The sequence below is a fragment of the Oncorhynchus keta genome, chromosome 6 (genome assembly GCF_023373465.1).
Source record: "Oncorhynchus keta strain PuntledgeMale-10-30-2019 chromosome 6, Oket_V2, whole genome shotgun sequence".
In the NCBI taxonomy this organism is placed as follows: Eukaryota; Metazoa; Chordata; class Actinopteri; order Salmoniformes; family Salmonidae; genus Oncorhynchus; species Oncorhynchus keta.
This window is the reverse complement of record NC_068426.1, coordinates 36,094,215-36,115,029: the sequence shown is the minus strand read 5'-3', so window position 1 is coordinate 36,115,029 and position 20,815 is coordinate 36,094,215. Positions and strand designations below refer to the sequence as shown.

The following is a 20,815-nucleotide window of genomic DNA, read 5'->3' as shown; positions in this document are numbered from 1 at the left end:
CACAAACAAAACGAACTGGCAACAGAGAGAGAACATAGGTATAAAAACACAGGGGATAATGGGGAAGACGGGTGATACCTGGAAGGGGGTGGCGACAAACACAAGGACAGGTAAAACAGATCAGGGTGTGACAAATATAATGGATCATCTGTGGCGCTAATGAGTCTTCACATAGCAATGAATGGTGTCAAGTGATCAATGGCTTTGTCCATTCACATACAGCACATGTCAAACACATTCCATGGAGTGCAGAGTGTCTGCAGATTTTCGCTCCTCCCTTATACTTACTTTATGACTTAAGGTCAATAAATAGTTAGGAATTCCCCTCACCTGGTTGACTAGGTCTTAATTGAAAGGAAAAAACAAAAACTGTCCCTCTGTGGAATGTTTGACACCCCTTGGTTTACACAGCCATAGTGTGACTGCTTGGTTTAAACTTAAACAGTTTGGCAGCATACATTTTACAAGCAAAGTATGCCATCAAGTGGACAAAATGTAAATCACCTTGTAATATCCTACTTTGTAATAAACCACAATCTGTAGGTGTCAGTGTTGTGCCATCTGATCTGGCCCACTTTCATCCCCAGGAGGCTACTGTTGTATCATCATAACTAATACTGACTGTATCAAACAAAGGCAAAAACAAGTACAAAATAATTAATTCATGACTTACTAAATGTATTGTAGTACTTTCACTATTTATTAGTATTCCTATGCCTCCCGGGGTCCAAACAGGAATATAACAATTACATCACAACAAAACAACAGCAGCAGCCTACATCCTAAATGAAACAATACATAATTCAATACACTATTACATTATTACTCGGTTATAAAAATGTACAATATAACATTTACAATAATACAATGTGTGTGTGCGTCTATTTTAGAGTGTGTGTGTGTCTATTTTAGAGTGTGTGTGCGATCTATTTTAGAGTGTGTGTGCGTCTATTTTAGAGTGTGTGTGGGTCTATTTTAGAGTGTGTGTGTGTCTATTTTAGAGTGTGTGTGTGTCTATTTTAGAGTGTGTGTGTGTGTCTATTTTAGAGTGTGTGTGTGTGTGTCTATTTTAGAGTGTGTGTGTGTGTCTATTTTAGAGTGCGTGTGCGTATGTGTGTCTCTTCCACAGGAGGTTGGTAGCACCTTAATTGGGGAGAACGGGCTCGTGGTAACGGCTGGAGTGGAATTAGTGGATTCGTATCAAATTCCATTTGCTCCGTTCCGGCCATTATTATGAGCCGTTCTCCCTTCAGCAGCCTCCTGTGGTCTCTTCACAGTTTGCGTTGTGCCGTGAGGTGTTGTTTTGTCTGTTTCAACCTGATTTGACTGATAGCTTGATATACTTGATGTGGAAGAGAGTTCCATGTAGTCGTGGCTCTATATAGTACTGTGCAATTCCCAGAGTCGGTTCTGGACTTGGGGAATGTGAAGAGACCCCTGGTGGCATGTCTCGTGGGGTACGTATGGGTGTCTGAGCCGTGTGTTAGCTGTTTGAACAGACAGTTCGATGCTTTCAACAAGTCAATACCTCTCACCAAGACAAGTAGTGATGCAGTCAATCTCTCCTCTACTTTCAGCCAGGAGAGATTGACATGCATGATATTATTAGCCCTCAGTGTAAATTTAATGACCAGCACGTGCTGATCTGCTCTCGTGGGGAATGTAAGGGTGTCTGAGCTGTGTGTTAGCAGTTTGAACAGACAGTTCGATGCTTTCAACAAGTCAATACCTCTCACAAAGACAAGTAGTGATGTAGTCAATCGCTCCTCCACTTTGAGCCAGGAGAGATTGTCATGCATGTTATTATTAGCCCTCAGTGTAAATTTAATGGCCAGCCGCGCTGTTCTGTTCTGGCACTTGACCGTATACAGCCATGGCCAAAAGTATTGGCACCCTTGCATTTAAAAAAAATAATGCACCATTTCTTCCAGAAAACTGTTGAAATGGAAACATATTTTGGTATCCACATGTACAGTTGAAGTCGGAAGTTTACATACACCTCAGCCAAATACATTTAAACTCAGTTTTTCACAATTCCTGACATTTAATCCTAGTAAAAATTCCCTGTCATAGGTCAGTTAGGATCACCACTTTATTTTAAGAATATGAAATGTCAGAATAATAGTAGAGAGAATGATTTATTTCAGCTTTTATTTCTTTCATTTACATTCCCAGTCGGTCAGAAGTTTACACACACTCAATTAGTATTTGGTCGCACTGCCTTTAAATTGTTTAACTTGGGTCAAACATTTCGGGTAGCCTTCCACAAGCTTCCCACAATAAATTGGGTGATTTTTTTGCCCATTCCTCCGAACAGAGCTGGTGTAACTGAGTCAGGTTTGTCGGCCTCCTTGCAAACAAACACTTTTTCAGTTCTGCCCACAAATGTTCTATGGGATTGAGGTCAGGGCTTTGTGATGGCCACTCCAATACCTTGACTTTGTTGTCCTTAAACCATTTTGCCACAACTTTGGAAGTATACTTGACCAAGCTTTAACTTCTTGACTGAACTCTTGAGATGTTGCTTCAATATATCCACACAATTTTCTACCTCCATGATGCCATCTATTTTGTGAAGTGCACCAGTCCCTCTTGCAGCAAAGCATCCCCACAACATGATGCTGCCACCCCTGTGCGTCACGGTTGGGATGGTGTTCTTCAGTTTGCAAGGCTCCCCCTTTTCCTCCAAACATAATGATGGTCATTATTGGCAAACAATTCTATTTTCGTTTCGTCAGACCAGAGGACATTTCTCCAAAAAAGTACTATCTTTGTCCCCATGTGTAGCTGCGAACCATAGTCTGGGTTTTTTATGTTGGTTTTGGAGCAGTGGCTTCTTCCTTGCTGAGCGGCCATTCAGATATAGGACTCGTTAAACTGTGGATATAGATAATTTTGTACCTGTTTCCTCCAGCATCTTCACAAGGTCCTTTGCTGTTGTTCTGGGATTGATTTGCACTTTTCGCACCAAAGTACATTCATCTCTAGGAGACAGAACGCGTCTCCTTCCTGAGCGGCATGATGGCTGCGTGGTCCCATGGTGTTTTACTTGCATACTATTGTTTGTACAGATAAACGTGGTACCTTCAGGTGTATGGAAATTGCTCCCAAGGATGAACCAGACCTGTGGAGGTCTACCATTTTTTTCTGAGGTCTTGGCTGATTTAATTTGATTTTCCCATGATGTCAAGCAAAGAGGCACTGAGTTTGAAGGTAGGCCTTGAAATACATCCACAGGTACCTCTCAGAAGCTTCTAAAGCCATGACATCATTTTCTGGAATTTTCCAAGCTTTTTAAAGGCACAGTCAACTTAGTGTATGTAAACTTCTGACCCACTGGAATTGTGATACAGTGAATTATAAGTGAAATAGCGTAATATCTATATCCCATCTGTAAACAATTGTTGGAAAAATTACTTGTGTCACGCACAAAGTAGATGTCCTAACCGACTTGCAAAAAAACCTATAGTTTGTTAACAAGACATTTGTGGAGTGGTTGAAAAACGAGTTAATCACTCCAACCTAAGTGTATGTAATCTTCCAACTTCAACTGTATGTCTTTGCTTTGCAGTTGAACAAAACAAAAACCTCTGAATCATTTACTAAATGTTAGCTTATTCCAAAAATAAATCCTAAAATGGCTCAGACAATATTATTGTCACCTTCTAGAAGTAGTTAGAAATAATTAGATTTCAAGCAGGGGTTCGCCCAATTTTTCAGTTTTTTATTTGTTAAAAAAGTTTGAAATATCCAATAAATGCCGTTCCACTTCATGATTGTGTCCCACTTGTTGTTGATTCTTCACAAAAAAATACAGTTTTATATCTTTATGTTTGAAGCCTGAAATGTGGCAAAAGGTCGCAAAGTTCAAGGGGGCCGAATACTTTCGCAAGGCACTGTATATATATACAACAGGGACTAAGCCCAAAACAAACACACACGTTTGTTTTGGGCTTAGTCCCTGTCGTTTTCATGACGTTTTCATGACGTACTTTAGTTTGGGTGGAGAAATAAAAAAACCTTATACGTATTCCTCCGCCTGTCTCCTATCATTATACAGCGTGACATGACTGCAATTTGTCAAAACACACCTGAACATGCCAAAATCCTTCTGAGAGAATGTCCTGTGGACAGATGAGACCTAAAGATCACCTTCCGTACAGTCAAACATGGACGAGGTACCAGTGATGTTTTGTAGTTGCTTTGCTGCCACTGGCACTGGGTACCTTGAACGTGTGCTTGGCATCATGAAATCAGGAGAATACCAAGTCATTTTGGAGTGCTATGTCAGACCAAGTGTCAGAAAGCTGGTTCTCCGTCGAAGGTCATGGGTCTTCCAGCAGGACAATGACCCCAAAAACACTTTAAAAAAACACCCAGGAATGGTTCATGACTGTTCTGACGTGGCCAGCAATGAGTCCGGACCTAAATCCCATTAAACTTGTGGAGAGTTGTGAAAACAGCAGTTGGGAGAAGGCACCCTTCAAATCTGGGAGAACTGTAGCAGTTTGCACAAGAGGACCAGGCCAAACTGCCAGTACAGAGGCACTTGATTGCAGTTATTTTGACCAAAGGCAGTGCTACCAAATATTAAGTCAAGGGTGTCAGTAATTTTGTCAATGCCATTTCTGTTTATTTTCTTATTTAAATGGATATATTCAGTTCTGAATTCAAAAGAAAGGTTCTGTAATATTAACAGTGAAAAAAAAATTGTGGAGACCAAATACTTTGGTTAATCTCATTTTTAGGGGAAATTGTGAGTTACTTGAAATAAGTGCAAGGGTGCCAATATTTTTGGCTATGACTGTAACTGGGCAGTAGTTCAGGTGTGATAAAACCAGGGCCTGTAGGACTTGTTTTGTTGATTGTGATGTCAAAACAGCAGAGCAGCGCTTTATCACGGACAGACCTCTCCCCAGTCACCATTACGTCAATATGTTTTGACCATTTCAGTTTACACTCAACTTGCTCAATTGCCACATTATTCAGTACAAGATTTAGATGAAGTTTAGGGCTTCGCAACTGATTTGTCCCAAATACAATCCTTTCAGTTTTTTGATATATTTAGGAGTAGCTTATTACTTTTCACCCATTCTAAAATGGACTGCAACTCTTTGTTAAGTGTTGCAGTGATTTCACTTTGTGGTAGCTGACGTGTATAATGTTGAGCCATCAGTGTACATAGATACACTGGTAGCCTTGTGACCAAAGAAGAAGGGGGCGAAAAGATAGGTGGAAACCTCTCTCATTTAAATACCCCCCAAATAAAGAAATACAACTGCTGTTGAATGGAGACTCCTCAATAAATCAAGTGGGAGTAACCTAACCATTTGGCTGACTCTGTCACTGGCAACAAATGGTCTGAAGTCAATGCAAAACCGATCTATAGACGGTATGTACCTATCTAACACACAGCTCAGACACCCAAATAATCACCACCATACTTGATATGACTCTTTTATGTCATAGTGCCTTTGTTATTTTACGTATTTGTTCAATGTAGGCCTATAGGCTACATTGACTTATTATAGAGTGAAAGTGTTATCAAATCAAATGTTATTTGTCACATGCGCCGAATACAACAGGTGTAGGCCTCAGTGAAATGCTTACTTACAAGCCCTTAACCAACAACGCAGTTTTAAGAAAAATAACTGTAAAGTAAAAAATAGATCAGTAAAAAAAAAGCATATATATTGTCATGACAACAAATGATTGCTTGCCAGGGGATGCAACTGTTACTAATTGTATTATGTATTTATAACACATTAATAAAGGGTTCTATTAACAGTGGTTTGATTAAATGAAATAGGGATTTGTACGTTGACTTTTTTTTCTTAATTCTGCGTCACCACGTCCACTGCGTGTCCCACGTGCAGATGTTTACGCTCCTCGTGCAGAACCACGTCATATTAATTCGCAGTTCGAAGAAAAACGTTGGAAAGAGGGAAAGATGGCACATCGAAACAACAACACATTTGTCGTCACCGAACAAAGGGACAGTTCCTGGACAATATCACCCGACTGTCTTTAGACTAACAACATCTCCGACACGGTAAAAACAGTATTTCCGAAGGGGTGTTTTGTTCATAAAAGTCCTCCCCCGAATTCGACTGCACGCATCTCTCTGGCGTTTACTGCTTGTAAACAGATCCTCCTCTCTTGACGTCGATGGGAACCGCGGCTCTCTGCATTGATTGTCTGTAACGTTAGTCGCACAAAGGGAGCCAGACAACGAATGTAGCAGACAGGTGAGCGAGCCAGGTGGAAGCGATGACAAGCCTGGCAACTAACAATAATAATTCGACTCTTACGCCGTTCGTGGCTGTTTGGTTCTTATGGGTGTAACGTTAGTCGAGCAATTTAACGGGCATATCTTCAACTTGACGTTTGATTTGAGAGAATTCTGCGCAACGTTCAGAGGGTAGCTAATCAACTCTCCAAGCTTCTAAACAAAGCGAGACACGTTTTTGGTTGTTGTATTCCTCTCGGTTAGCTAGTCTTTTTAGCCTCTTTTTAGCCTCACTGTGATAAGGGGTACCGGTATTCGTGTGTGAGCTCTTTAGCTCCGTTTTTACTGGCTGGATGAGATGTCATTCATGATGGAGGATTCTGTAGAGTCGGACTGGGTGGCCGTTCGACCAAATGTTTTCGACGAAAAGGAAAGACACAAATTCGTTTTTATCGTCGCTTGGAACGAGATCGAGGGAAAGTTCGCCATAACCTGCCACAATAGAACAGTACAGAAACGATCTGCGTTTCGGGATTCGCTCTTGGAAGACGTCGAATGCGACCTCGCATCCCCCGCCACACTAGCGCCCGAGGCAGACAAACGCAAAACTCCACTAAAAAGTCCCACCAAAAGAAAAGATGACATCTCCGCATTGATTAAAGTTAGATCTAATGTCAAACCGAAAGGGAAAAGTCCGACAAAGAGCCCCATTCGAGAGAATACAGCCGCGGTAGGTTCCTCATCAAGGCCAGCCGAGTGTGTTATCAAAACACTTACGTTAGGGTCGTGGGACATCGTGCCCTCTAAGATGACCGACATCGAGGTCTTGGAACCAGCGGATGTCTCTGGGTTGCCTCGCTCCTCGGACGATGGCGACGGAGAGGAGTCTGATAGCAGCCGAGAGGGCTACAGCTGGGCAGGTCTGTTCGCCTTCCAGGACGTGCGGGCAGCCCACGCCCAGCTCTGCGCTGTCAACTCGGACCTGGAGCCCTGTCTGCCCCCTTTCCCCGAGGAGCAGTCAGGCATGTGGACGGTGCTATTTGGGGCCCCTGAGGTATCTCAACGGGAGACAGACGCTCTGTGTTACCAACTACAGGTGTACCTGGGCCATGCTCTGGACACCTGCGGCTGGAAGATTCTTGCCCAGGTGCTATTTACAGAGAGTGATGACACAGAAGAGTACTATGAGAGTTTGAGTGAGCTGAGACAGAAGGGATATGAGGAGGCTCTCCAGCGGGCCAAGAAACGGCTCCAAGAGGTAAGTAAATTCAACCACACACCAATCTCCCGGCACTCAAGTGTTTATGGGGAATGGCTAGTCTCCAGACAAAAATAACATGGCAAGAGTAGCTACATTAATCTTCTACTGCTCAGCATGATAAACACTGAACCAGAATCTGGTTTCACAGGAGACGTTGAATATGGCGATTCTCCTTTAAGCCCAGGAAGAAGCCATTCAACTTGCCGTTCACCAGCTTTTCAAGCTTAATAATGTCAAAATAAGTTTGGTACTTATTAAAAAATAGACGGTAATATAAGTGTATGAACGTCATATTAATTTGTTGTTTCTCCCGCACTACACGTAATGCAATAATATTTTATATAAGTATACCATATAGCGTATGTTTTTACAGTGATTGTATATTTCTAGATAGGCTTTATTTAGTGTATTTTAATTCCAATGCTAGTATGGCAGTAGGTGCAGAAAAGGTGGATTTGGTGCATGCGCACTTGGTCAAAAACCATACTTATATTATTTTCTAACAAAGCATGTAACTTTTTATTTAAACCTTTTTTGGGAAGCACATACAGCTTGACATGCTGCTGAATGGCAAGTTGAACGGCTGCTTTCTGGGCTTAAAGTAGAATCTCCATGTTCAGCGTCTCCTGTAAACCCAGATTATGGTTCAGATAAACACTAGAAAATTGTTGACATTCAACATTAAATAACAAGATAATTGATTTGATGCCATCATACCACCAGCAGACATTCTGAGTCTCACAATGAATAATAGTTATTGTTCCACATGTAGGAAAATGCCTGGAGAAATTCCTGACACTCTTTACTGTTATTATTTTGTTAATCTGGCATTACTATACAAGGAACATGTTGATCACTTTGTTTCCCAGTCCAGCTTAAATGCACATGCAGGCCTGTACTTTGAACACACACACACACACACACACAAACACACACACACACACACACACACACACAAACACACACATTGTTTCCATTGGCTGATGAGGTCCAAAGTGCATGTCAGGGGCACTCGACCACATGGTCGTCTCTCCCTCTCCTCCCTCTCTTTCTCCACCTTTCCCTTTGTTTTTATGTAGCCTCAGAGCAACCATCTGTTGCTCTACAAGCCTCAGTCCCAGGCCTGTAATATGATCTGGCCCCTGCCCTGACACTCCATTTGGCTGTTTTAGGGGAGAGGAGTTCATTGTTACTGTTGGATAATGGGGTAGGGAATCCTCCACACTGGAGTCATGGAGTTTCAGCAAATGCGATTTGAGAGTGAGAATTTGAATGATAACACCAAAAGTTCCAAACAAGGGACCAAAGAAAGGACAATCAACAATCTGTGCCTTCCTCTATCTATTGCTCTCCCTTTATCTCTCCATCCCTTTTTTCTTTGTCTTCTCATCTCTCTGTCATTGTGTGATTGTTTGAGTCAGAGACCACAGAGCAGCTGGGCAGGCTAGGACGGGGCTAAGTCAGGTCATAACTAACAAGTGAGGATAAGAGTATTTAAGAATCACTGTTACTCTCAATGTTATTCATAAAAACAAGCAGGCTATTGCCTTGGCTTTCTCTCACACTCAGCTCTGGTTTATGAGGACTAGGTTGTTTACAGTAGGCTACATCACAGCCATCCTGTCCCGTTACAGGGTAATAAACAAATGATTCCCTTGAAATAGCGTGTTGTCTAAACCTGGACTGAATTGTGTTATATGAAGAGTGGGGGGGGGGGGGGGGTCTATACAGTTACATATCGGGATATGATTTTTTTTTTTACCATATGCCTATCATAACGTAATTTTGACAATATTGCAAGATCATTTTTTGTGCTAGTGGAATGTACCTGCACCAAATTCCATATTTTTTTTCTTCATCGCCTGTTCTCCATCTTCTTTTTTAATAGGGATCCAATTAGTTTTCAGCACTTTTATTTCCAGACTTTTTTGCACAGCTTTGACAGTGCTACTGTATCTTTTTTGACACGCAAAGACCCAAACGGCGTTCCATAGTATGAATGCCGTGAACCTAATAGCAGTAATGCTATTACTGCGTAACTCCGGTAGGGCAACATCGGAAAAATAGCGCACCTGGTAGTGTAACCGATGCTCGACCAGTCGGCGAAAGCCGTGAAAGCCAACATCACCCAGGACAAAGAACGGTTGATTGTCAAGGGCAATGAATTCCATTATCTTGGCTTTAAAGGATTTCGCCTTTGAGTTGTCTCGCTGAAAATGTGTTATTCTTTCAAATGACTGTTTGACTTGTTGACTGCTCGAACCACACAGCAGACGGTGGTGGGCTAGTTTAGGAATGCTACGTGGCGTCATTACGTCATGTACCTTCGTTATGTAGGTATGCACGTCAGCTTTGACATCGGTTTTGCACATCGGCCGTTAAACTAGACATCCGATGTGTTCACCGATATGTCCTGCATCCCTACTAAGTATCGTGAGAATTTTGTATCGTGAGGTCCCTGCCAATTCCCAGCCTTTTATATGATGGAGAAACCTGGATAAGAATGATGGCAGGATGAGGATAGCAATTAGGAATGTAAATCGGTTAGCCATCAAAAATACATTTATAATGCTTATCAGTCTATAGGTTAGTTTGCATCATTTTGTGGAATTCAATTGGCGTGTGTGTATTTTTGTTAGACGTCATGTGTTTTATTTATCACACGCGCACAGCATACCCTAGTTTGAAGAGCGGAATAGCCTACCACCTGTCAGACAGTGCGAAAGTAGCTCCTCAATAAGCCTGTAGGCTACTGGAGTGAAGCCCAGTCATTGCGCAACAAATAACAATTCTAAATGAAATCGTGTGTTAACTTTGGTGGCCACGATTTAAAAAGGAGCTATTTTTATTTCTCATTTTCAACTCGTAACGTGCTCCACCCATTCGCCATTCGGCTGCATAGGCTATAGCCTGCCTACCATTGACTATCAGCGCGTCACCCACCACTTTGCAACGTGATCTTGAGGCAGTATAATTGTTTGAAACCTGAACGGTTTACTTCACTTCAGATAACGAGGCATGTCTTACCTTGCTTCAAAGTAGCCTGGCCAAAATCCAACCATAGAAATGTGGAGGCAGTTATTTTATAAAGACTTCCTCATGCCATTTCTTTCTTGTCCTATTGATTTTCATATCAACTTTCTTCCATTGTCCAGACGCCAAAGGCACAATCCTAGTCATATTAGATACCCATCATAGTAGTTGCTATTAGAGTCCTCCTCTTTCCAAGTTTCTAACAGATGTTCAACTCTGTCAGATATGGACCTGTTCACATTAGGTCTGCTCACATTAAAGCTGTGTTTTCCTGCAAATAAAGTTATTTTGGGCCTAAGCTTGTCGCCCGCCTTATCGCCTTGGTACGACTCCAATTGTTAGGCTGGAAACATAAGCATCTCGTCATTATATATACAAATCTCTGATAGTGTTTTTTGTTGGCCACGTCATTTTACCGGTTAATGAGGTTCAGTTAGTTGGTAGCAAAATTGACTGAAATGTGCATCCTTATAGCAAATGAGTCTATTACTGGAGACCGTGTGTGATTCCCTGTTGCTGTGGTGACCTGGTTTGACTCCGTAAGGTGTTTCCTCCTCAGAGAGATGGGGAGAGGGAGACACACTGTGTTTTCATATTGTAGGTACTGGCAGGTGTGTGTGGAGGTTGCTGAAACTGACATCACATCCTCTGCCACAAACATAATACAATTTGAGCGTAATCGTGTGTTGCCTGTGTGCTCGAGCATGTTTTTTTTGTGTTTTCTTTCGGGGGATTCCATGGGTTGATTTTGCTTGAGCTGTAGCCAGTGGTTCGTGGCCCAAGAGAATGCACACCACACCTAATAATAATTCACGACAGGCCAGACAGACATCTCACAGAGTAGGACAAAGAGAACTCCTCTCTGAATACAGTGCAGTAAAAGAGGAGGAAACAGGGAGAGGAGGCCATTGTATATTAGTAGTGTGGGTTGGTGGTGAAGGCCAAGGACAGAGGGGAGTAAGAGAGCAGAAACTCAATGGACACACAATAGCTTCCTCTGACTGAGGCTGTGGGCTATGATGAGAATGTCACAGTTGATTGAGCTCCAACCTCTGTCAGTCATTGGGTGATGATGTCATTGAGGGGAGACAGTCACTGACTTTGTGCAGGCCTCCATGCTGATAGTGAGAAGGCCATAGGACCAGCTGGGATACGAGTCAGAGAATCACTGGGTTAACTCACTGTGTCCTTATCTCAACCTCTGCCCTGCCTGTCTGCCTGCCTGCACTATGTAAAATGATTGTTGTGGGATGCACTGCTTGAGAAGAGAGAGCAACACTGTGCTAAGCATTTATGGAATATAATGAATAGAGCAATAGTCTTGTTCAATGTCCACACACAATATGGAAACTTGTCTTTGGCTTCATACACTTTGATCCAGATATTTGCCTAAACATAACCATCAGAACATCAATAGCACTTGTCAAAAATAACATGGGACTTCAAAAGTAGGCTACAACATGTAAAATTCAAAGAAGGATTTTATAGTCTATTAGTTTGAACGTTATTACCAGAGGTTATCTGTACCGAATTAAAACAAAAAGTCTACTTTCTCTGGGATTTAAAGTTTGATCCGAGTTTTGAGTCAGAGTAACATTAGTTTGTCATAGAAAGGGTTTACAGTAAGATGGACACTCCCAGTCTGTAAAAGTCATCGAGACTCCTGTAATTACGGCAAACCTCCCTCGCTCCCAGTCCTACACACCCCACTCAGTCTGAGAAGTTTTTACATCTGCACAGCCCAAGATACAGCTTCGATAGCTATCCTAACCCTTTTCAGACCTTGTCTGTGGAGTGTTTTTGACGTGAGTGTAGAGAGACAGCTCGGGTTGGTTGCTATGGGTTTTAGCCCTGTCGAGTCAGAGCGAATCTGTCCTATATTTCTAAAAGGTATTTAATAGGGGTGTAATAGTACACATATTCGTACCGAACCATTCGGTACAGGGACCAAGTTTGGGCCACACTGAACCCAAATACATACATTAAAAAATATATATTTTTACAAAATAAACACTAGGTTATGCGTGCGCTGTGTTGTATGCCTTGAGTAAATCTGAGCTGAAAAAAAGTATCATTTTGGGTAATTCCTTTAAAACAACTAAAGACTATGCGCACTAGTGTTGCACAGTATACCGAAACTTCTGAATAACACACTTGAATAATGCGACACGGCATGTAGAAATGTTGAAAATGTTCATTATTGTTCGCAAAACAATGTCCATACAGGCTAGAATACATTACAATGCAAAAAGATACCGGTAGCTTCCAGCTTGGTAGGCTAACTATCCTTGCTAGCGTACAGCTGAAGCCAGCATCAATTCACTACCCTAGTACCGTGTTTGTGATAATGCAAAATATGCTGATTTCAAAGCTAATTGCCACCAAAACTTTATTAATTCACATAATTGTTCTCTCTCTCTCACATCAATTCCAAAGATGGTCTATTGCCTCAGCAAACTGCCCCCCTTTTTCCTCATAAATGACATCATTACTGTTTAAAGAGACAGTGTGCACTTGAAGAAATAAGCTACTTCTATGCATATGTTGTTGATCAGTACAATAAAATACACAGCACCTTTTGGCAGCTATTAATTACATCATCGAGTCTTCATGGGTATGATGCTACAAGCTTGGAACACCTGTATTTGGGGAGGTTATCCCATTCTTCTCTGCAGATCTTCTCAAGCTCTGTCAGGTTGGATGGGGAGCGTTGCGGCACAGCTATTTTCAGGTCTCTCCAGAGATGTTTAATCAGGTTTAAGTCCAGGCTCTGCCTGGGCCATTCAAGGACATTCAGAGACTTGTCAAAATGTGTATGAACCCTTAACATGGCTGCCATAAAATAAAAACTATCATAAAATATGCAAAAATAGGCATCTAGTTGGCACTTTGTGGTTTTTGCACTCAACTGTGTGAAGTTGGAGCTGAACCAATCAGAGGACTTGGTCGAGAAGAAAAAATCTCTAGCGCTCCTCTCTTGCCCGCCCTCCATAGTCGTAGTACTATCAAAAATTGTGGATAAATTAATAATTTATTGATCTGTCCTCTTGAACAAGGTCATGGATAATATACATCTACCTAGGTTTTCTATGTGCCGTCAATAATGTACAGCACCGTCAGGTACGGTTACCTTTCTAGGGTAACCTTTCTAGGGTATGTGGGACGCTAACGTCCCATCTGTCCAACATCCAGTGAGATTGCAGAGCTCCAAATTCAAAAACAGAAATCCTTATTATAAAAATTCAGAAAACAAATCATATTTTACATAGGTTTAAAGATTCATTTAATGTTAATCCAATCACGGTGTCAGATTTATAACATGCTTTTCGGCGAAAGAATACCTAGCCCAGAACAGCCCAGTTGACAAATTATTACAAACAGTAACCAGCCAAGCAGAAGCGTTACACAACTCAGAAATAGAGAGAAAAATGAATCCCTTACCTTTGATGATCTTCATATGGTGGCACTCAGAAGATATTAATTTACTCAAATGTTCCTTTTGTTCGATAAAGTGTCTTTATATTCAAAAACCTCCATTTGTTTTGCACATTTTCTTCAGAATTCCACAGGCTCAAACGCAGTCAAAACAGGCAGACAAAAAAATCAAAATTGTATTCGTAAAGTTCATAGAAACATGTCAAGCGATGTTTATATTCAATCCTCAGGTTGTTTTTAGCCTAAATTATCTAATATTTCAACCGGACAATAACGTTGTCAATATAAAAGGTAAACAAGAAATGCACTCTCTCGGGATTGCGCATGAAAAAGCTCTGTGACACGTCAGGGTCCACTCATTCAGGCTGGTCTTGCTCCCTCATTTATAAGAATACAAGCCTGAAACCATTTCTGTTGACATCTAGTGGGAGGCATAGGAACTGCAAATTGAGTCCTAAGTCAATGGATACTGAAATGGCATTGAATAGAACTACAAAACCACAAAAAAATATAAACTTCCTGAATGGATATTTCTCAGGTTTTCTCCTGCCAAATCAGTTCTGTTATACTCACAGACACTATTTTAACAGTTTTGGAAACTTTACAGTTTTTTTTATATCCAAATCTACAACCAAATCTACTTATATACATATCATATCTTCTGGGCCTGAGTAGTAGGCGGTTTAATTTGGGCATGCTTTTCATCCAAAATTCCAAATGCTGCCCCCTACCCTAGAGAGGTTAACAACAGCTGGTGCGCAATCTCTAATGTTAACTTCTTGCGTCGAGCCATCCCGGATCCGGGATCGTGACTACAGCCTCAATTCCATTACCATAACGCAACGTTAACTATTCATGAAAATCGCAAATGAAATGAAATCAATATGCTAGCTCTCAAGCTTAGCCTTTTGTAAACAACACTGTCATCTCAGATTTTCAAAATATGCTTCTCAACCATAGCAAAACAAGCATTTGTGTAACAGTATTGATAGCTAGCGTAGCATTTAGCGTTAGCATTCAGCAGGCAACATTTTCACAAAAACCAGAAAAGCATTCAAATAAAATCATTTACCTTTGAAGAACTTCAGATGTTTTCAATGAGGAGACTCTCAGTTAGATAGCAAATGTTCAGTTTTTCCTGAAAGATTATTTGTTTAGGACAAATCGCTCCGTTTTCTGCGTCACGTTTAGCCACGAAAAAAACCTGTATCCAGGATTGTGTAAATCTATCCGCAAGCTCATTAGCATAACGCACCGTTAACTATTCATGAAAATCGCAAATGAAATGAAATAAATCTATTTGCTCTCAAGCTTAGCCTTTTGTTAACCTCTTAAGCCGACCCTCTACTTTTTCGAACATTCTGTTAAAAATCGAGCAACATTTCAGCGCCCTGGTACTCATGCCGGGAATATAGTATATGCATATGATTAGTATGTGTGGATAGAAAACACTCAGACGTTTATAAAACTGGTTAAATCACGGCTGTGACTATAACAGAATGTGCGTTTCATCGAAAAGTGCAGGAAAATCTGATCACTGAAAATGGAAAAATATATCCATGCGCCACTTCAACCGATTGATAAAGGTGAACCACATTAAATGGGGCCAAGGTTTTTTTAATTTTTTAAAAGTCATTAAAATGCGAACTTTTTTCCAAATTAACTCCATAATATCAACAGAAACATGGCAAACGATGTTTAGAATCAATCCTCAAGGTGTTTTTCACATATCTATCGATGATACATCCTTTGTGGCAGTTGACTTTCTCTTCTGAAGAAATGGAACGCGCATGGACCTAGATATTACGCAATAATTTCGACACAGGACACCGGGCGGATACCTGGTAAATGTAGTCTCTTATGGTCAATCTTCCAATGATATGCCTACAAATACGTCACAATGCTGCAGACACCTTGGAGAAACGACAGAAAGGGTAGGCTCATTCCTGGCGCATTCACAGCCATATAAGGAGACATTGGAACACAGCGCCTTCAGAATCTGGGGCATTTCCTGTTTGAAACTTCATCTTGGTTTCGCCTGTAGCATTAGTTCTGGGGCACTCACAGATAATATCTTTGCAGTTTTCGAAACGTCAGAGTTTTTTTCTTTCCAAAGCTGTCAATTACATGCATAGTCGAGCATCTTTTCGTGACAAAATATCTTGTTTAAAACGGGAACGTTTTTTATCCAAAAATTAAAAGAGCGCCCCCTATCTCGAAGAAGTTAAGGAAGTCTCTATATTTTGAAATCCAGCTTCCCTGTGCAACCAGAGGCGACAACTCTAGACCACCTTTACTCCACACACAGAGTAAAGCATCCCCTGCCCTCCCTTCGGCAAATCTGACCATAACTGTATCCTCCTGATTCCTGCTTACAAGCAAAAACTCAAACAGGAGGTACCAGTGACTCTTTCAATTACGGAAGTGGTCCGATAAAGCTGGAATATATTCCGGGATTCATCCGATAACATTGAAGAGTTTACCAAATCAGTCACCGGCTTCAGTAACAAGTTGTTCCCCCAGTGACTGTATGTACATATCCCAACCATAAGTCATGGATTACAGGCAATATTCACACTGAGCTAAAGGCTAGAGCTGCCCCTTTCAAGGAGCGGGACACTAATCCGGACACTTATAAAAAATCACCCTACAAGCCATGAAAACAGGAAAAGCATCAATACAGGACAAAAATCGCCCAGTGACACAAGCCGAACAGATGAGCTAAATAACTTCTATGCTTGGTTTGAGGCTAGCAACACTGAACCATGCACGAAAGCACCAGCTGTTCTCGACGGCTGTGTGATCTCGCTCTCAGTAGCTAATGTAAGACCTTAAGCAGGTTAACATTCACAAGGCTGCAGGGCCAGACGGATTACCAGGACTTGTACTCAGAGCATGCGCTGACCAGCTGGCAAGTGTCTTCACTGACATTTTCACCTCTCCCTAACCCAGTCTGTAATCTACATGTTTCAAGCAGACCACCATAGTTCCTGTGCCCAAGAATGCCAAGGTAACCAGTGTATATGACTATCGCCTTGTAGCACTAACATCTGTAGCCATGAAAGGCGGGTCATGGCTCACATCAACACCATCATACCAGACCCACTGGACCCACTACAATTTGCATACCGCCCCAACAGACCAACAGATGATGCTATCTCTATTGCACTCCACACTGCCAATCCAACCTGAGTAAGAGGAACACCTATGTGAGAATGCTGTTCATTGACTATATCTCCATGTTCAACACCATAGTGCCCTCTTTGCTCATCACTGAGCTCAGGACCCTGGGAATGAGCACCCCCACTCTGCAACTGGATCCTGATGGGCCGTCCGCAAGTGGTGAGGGTAAGCAAAAACACATCCGCCACGCTGACCCTTAACACGGGGGCCCCTCAGGGGTGCATGATCAGTCCCCTCCTGTACTCCTTGTTCACCCATGACTGCATGGCCACGCATGACTCCAACACATCACTAAGTTTGCTGATGACACAACGGTGGTAGGCCTGATCATCGATGACGATGTGACAGCCTATAGGGAGGAGATTAGTGACAACAACCTCTCCCTCAATGTCAGCAAGACAAAGGAGCTGATCGTGGAAACGGACGGCCAAGCACGCCCCCATTCACATTGACAGCGCTGTAGTGGAGCGGTTAAAGAGCTTGAAGTTCCTCTGTCCGCATCACTGAGGAATTAACTTGGTCCACATACACCAACACAGTCGTAAACAAGGCATGACAACATCTCTTCCCCCTCAGGAGGCTGACAACATTTGGCATGGGCCCTCAAATCCTCAAAAAGTTCTAGAGCTGCACCAGCATTTTGACTGACTGCATCACCGCTTAGCATCCGACTGCAAGACACTACAGAGTACATCACTGGAGCCGAGCTCCCTGCCATCCAGGACCTCTTTACCAGGCGGTGTCAGAGGAAGCCTGGAAAATTGTCAAAGATCCCAGCCAGCTAAGCCATTCACTCTGCTACCTCACGACAAATGTCACCGGAGCGCTAAGTCTGGGACCGAAAGGCTCCTGAACAGCTTCTACCACCAAGCCATAAGACTACTGAATAGTTCATCAAATAGCAACCCAGAGTATTTGCATTGACCCTTTTTTGCATGAACTCTCTTGCACTGACTTTATGCACACTCACTGGACTCTACCCACACACTCACACAAACTCAGCAAAAAAAGAAATGTCCCTTTTTCAGGACCCTGTCTTTCAAAGATAATTCGTAAAATCCGAATAACCTCACAGATCTTCATTGTAAAGGGTTTTAACACTGTTTCCCATGCTTGTTCAATGAACCATAAACAATTAATGAACATGCACCTGTGGAACGGTCGTTAAGACACTAACAGCTTAGAGGCAATTAAGGTCAGAGTTATGACAACTTAGGACACTGAAGCGGCCTTTCTACTGACTCTGAAAAACACCAAAAGAAAGATGCACAGGGTCCCTGCTTATATACGTGAATGTGCCTTAGGCATGCTGCAAGGAGGCACGAGGACTGCAGATGTGGCCGGGGCAATAAATTGCAATGTCCTTAGTGAGAAACGCCTAAAGACAGCGCTACAGGGAGACAGGACGGACAGCTGATCGTCCTCACAGTGGCAGACCATGTGTAACAACACCTGCACAGGATCGGTATATCCGAACATCACACCTGCGGGACAGGTACAGGATGTTAACAACAACTGCCCAAGTTACACCAGGAATGCACAATCCCTCCATCAATGCTCAGACTGTCCGCAACAGGCTGAGAGAGACTGGACTGAGGGCTTGTAGGCCTGTTGTAAGGCAGGTCCTCACCAGACATCATCAGCAACAACGTCGCCTATGAGTACAAACTCAAACCGTCGCTGGACTAGACAGGACTGGCAAAAAGTGCTCTTCGCTGACGAGTCATGGTTGTCTCACCAGGGGTGATGGTCAGATTCGCGTTAATGGACGAAGGGATGAGCGTTACACCGAGGCTTGTACTCTGGAGCGGGATCAATTTGGAGGTGGAGGGTCCGTCATGGTCTGGGGAGGTGTGTCAAAGCATCATCGGACTGAGTTTGTTGTCATTGCAGGCAATCTCTACACTGTGCGTTACAGGGAAGACGTCCTCCTCCCTCATGTGGTACCCTTCCTGCAGGTTCATCCTGACATGACTCTCCAGCATGACAATGCCACCAGCCATACTGCTCGTTCTCTGTGTGATTTCCTGCAAGACAGGAATGTCAGTGTTCTGCCATGGCCAGCGAAGAGCCCGTATCTCAATCCCATTGAGCACATATGGGACCTGTTGGATCTGAGGGCTAGGGCCATGGCCATTCCCCCAGAAATATCTGGGAACTTGCAGGTGCCTTGGTAGAAGAGTGGAGTAACATCTCACAGCAAGAACTGGCAAATCTGGTGCAGTCCATGAGGAGGAGATGCATTGCAGTACTTAGTATCTGGTGTGGCCACCAGCTGCATTGACTTTTGATATTGACCCCCCCTTTGTCCAGGGACACATTATTCAATTTTCTGTTAGTCTCATGTCTGTGGAAGTTGTTCAGTCTGTGTCTCAGTTCTTGAATCTTGTTATGTTCATACAAATATTTACACATGTTAAGTTTGCTGAAAATAAATGCAGTTGACAGTGAGAGGACGTTTCTTTTTTTGCTGTGTTTACTTACACACGGTCACACACACTTCTTACACTCACCCGCGGATATTGATGCCACACACACTTTTACACTTCACATACGCTGCTGCTACTCTGTTTATTTTCCGTCCTGATTACATGTACATATTACCTCAGCTGCCTCATACCCCTGCACATTGATTCGGTACCGGTACTTCTTGCATATAGTCTTGTTATTATTATCTATTGTGCTACTATTTTTACTCTGCATTGTTGGGAAAAGGCGTGTATGTAAGCATTTCAAGGTATTTTGCGCATATGACATTGATTTTGATTGCTTGATCTAGCTCTGTCAACAGTAGGCTTCTAATGATGTGATGATAGTCAGTTCTGTTGACATAGCAGCACAGGTTTCCCGTAACAACTTGAGGATTTTACATTTTGTGCTAGTATTCAGGTACCTGCTCTGTATTGACCCCCTAAAGGTCAATGGGCTACAGTTAGCTGTTATTAGAAACTTATCTAGCTAATGTGAGCTATGCACATCTTCCCCTGACATGCTACATCACAATACATGTTATCTACCGAAAGACGGCACCCTACACAGGGTAGTGTCCCCAATCACTGCCCTAGGGCATTGGGATATTTTTTTAGACCAGAGGAAAGAGTGCCTCCTACTGGCCCTCCAGCACCACTTCCAGCAGCATCTGGTCTCCCATCCAGCAGCATACCACCCTGCATACATACCACTGCTGGCTTGCTTCTGAAGCTAAGCAGGGTTGGTCCTGGTCAGTTCCTGGATGGGAGACCAGATGCTGCTGGAAGTGGTGTTGGAGGGCCAGTAGGAGGCACTCTTTCCTACTGACTGAGCAGTGGTAGGCAGAAGCAGGCGTGTAAACGTTCATTCAAACAGCACTTTTGTGCGTTTTGCCAGCAGCTCTTCGTTGTGCGTGAAGCATTGCGCTGTTTATGACTTCAAGCCTATCAACTCCTGAGATGAGGCTCGTGTAACTGAAGTGAAATGGCTAGCTAGTTAGCGCGCGCTGCGTCGTTGTGTTGCTGGTTCGAGCCCAGGGAGGAGCGAGGAGAAGGACGGAAGTTACACTGGCAATACTAAAGTGCCGATAAGAACATCCAATAGTCAAAGGTTAATGAAATACAAATGGTATAGAGGGAAATAGTCCTATAATTCCTATAATAACTACAACCTAAAACTTCTTACCTGTGAATATTGAAGACTCA

The 20,815-nt window shown here is 42.6% G+C and overlaps 1 protein-coding gene across 1 annotated transcript in view; it reads left to right on the top strand.

The window, feature by feature from the left end:
- Positions 1 to 5,883: 5,883 nt before the first annotated feature.
- Positions 5,884 to 20,815, top strand: part of LOC118385458 (junction-mediating and -regulatory protein-like) — a 51,735-nt gene continuing 36,803 nt past the window's right edge. Inside the window, exon 1 of the mRNA XM_035772597.2 lies at positions 5,884 to 7,487. Within this exon, the coding sequence (XP_035628490.1) occupies positions 6,588 to 7,487 (900 nt within the window). The 5' untranslated portion in view covers positions 5,884 to 6,587. The remainder of the gene's footprint in view (positions 7,488 to 20,815) is intronic.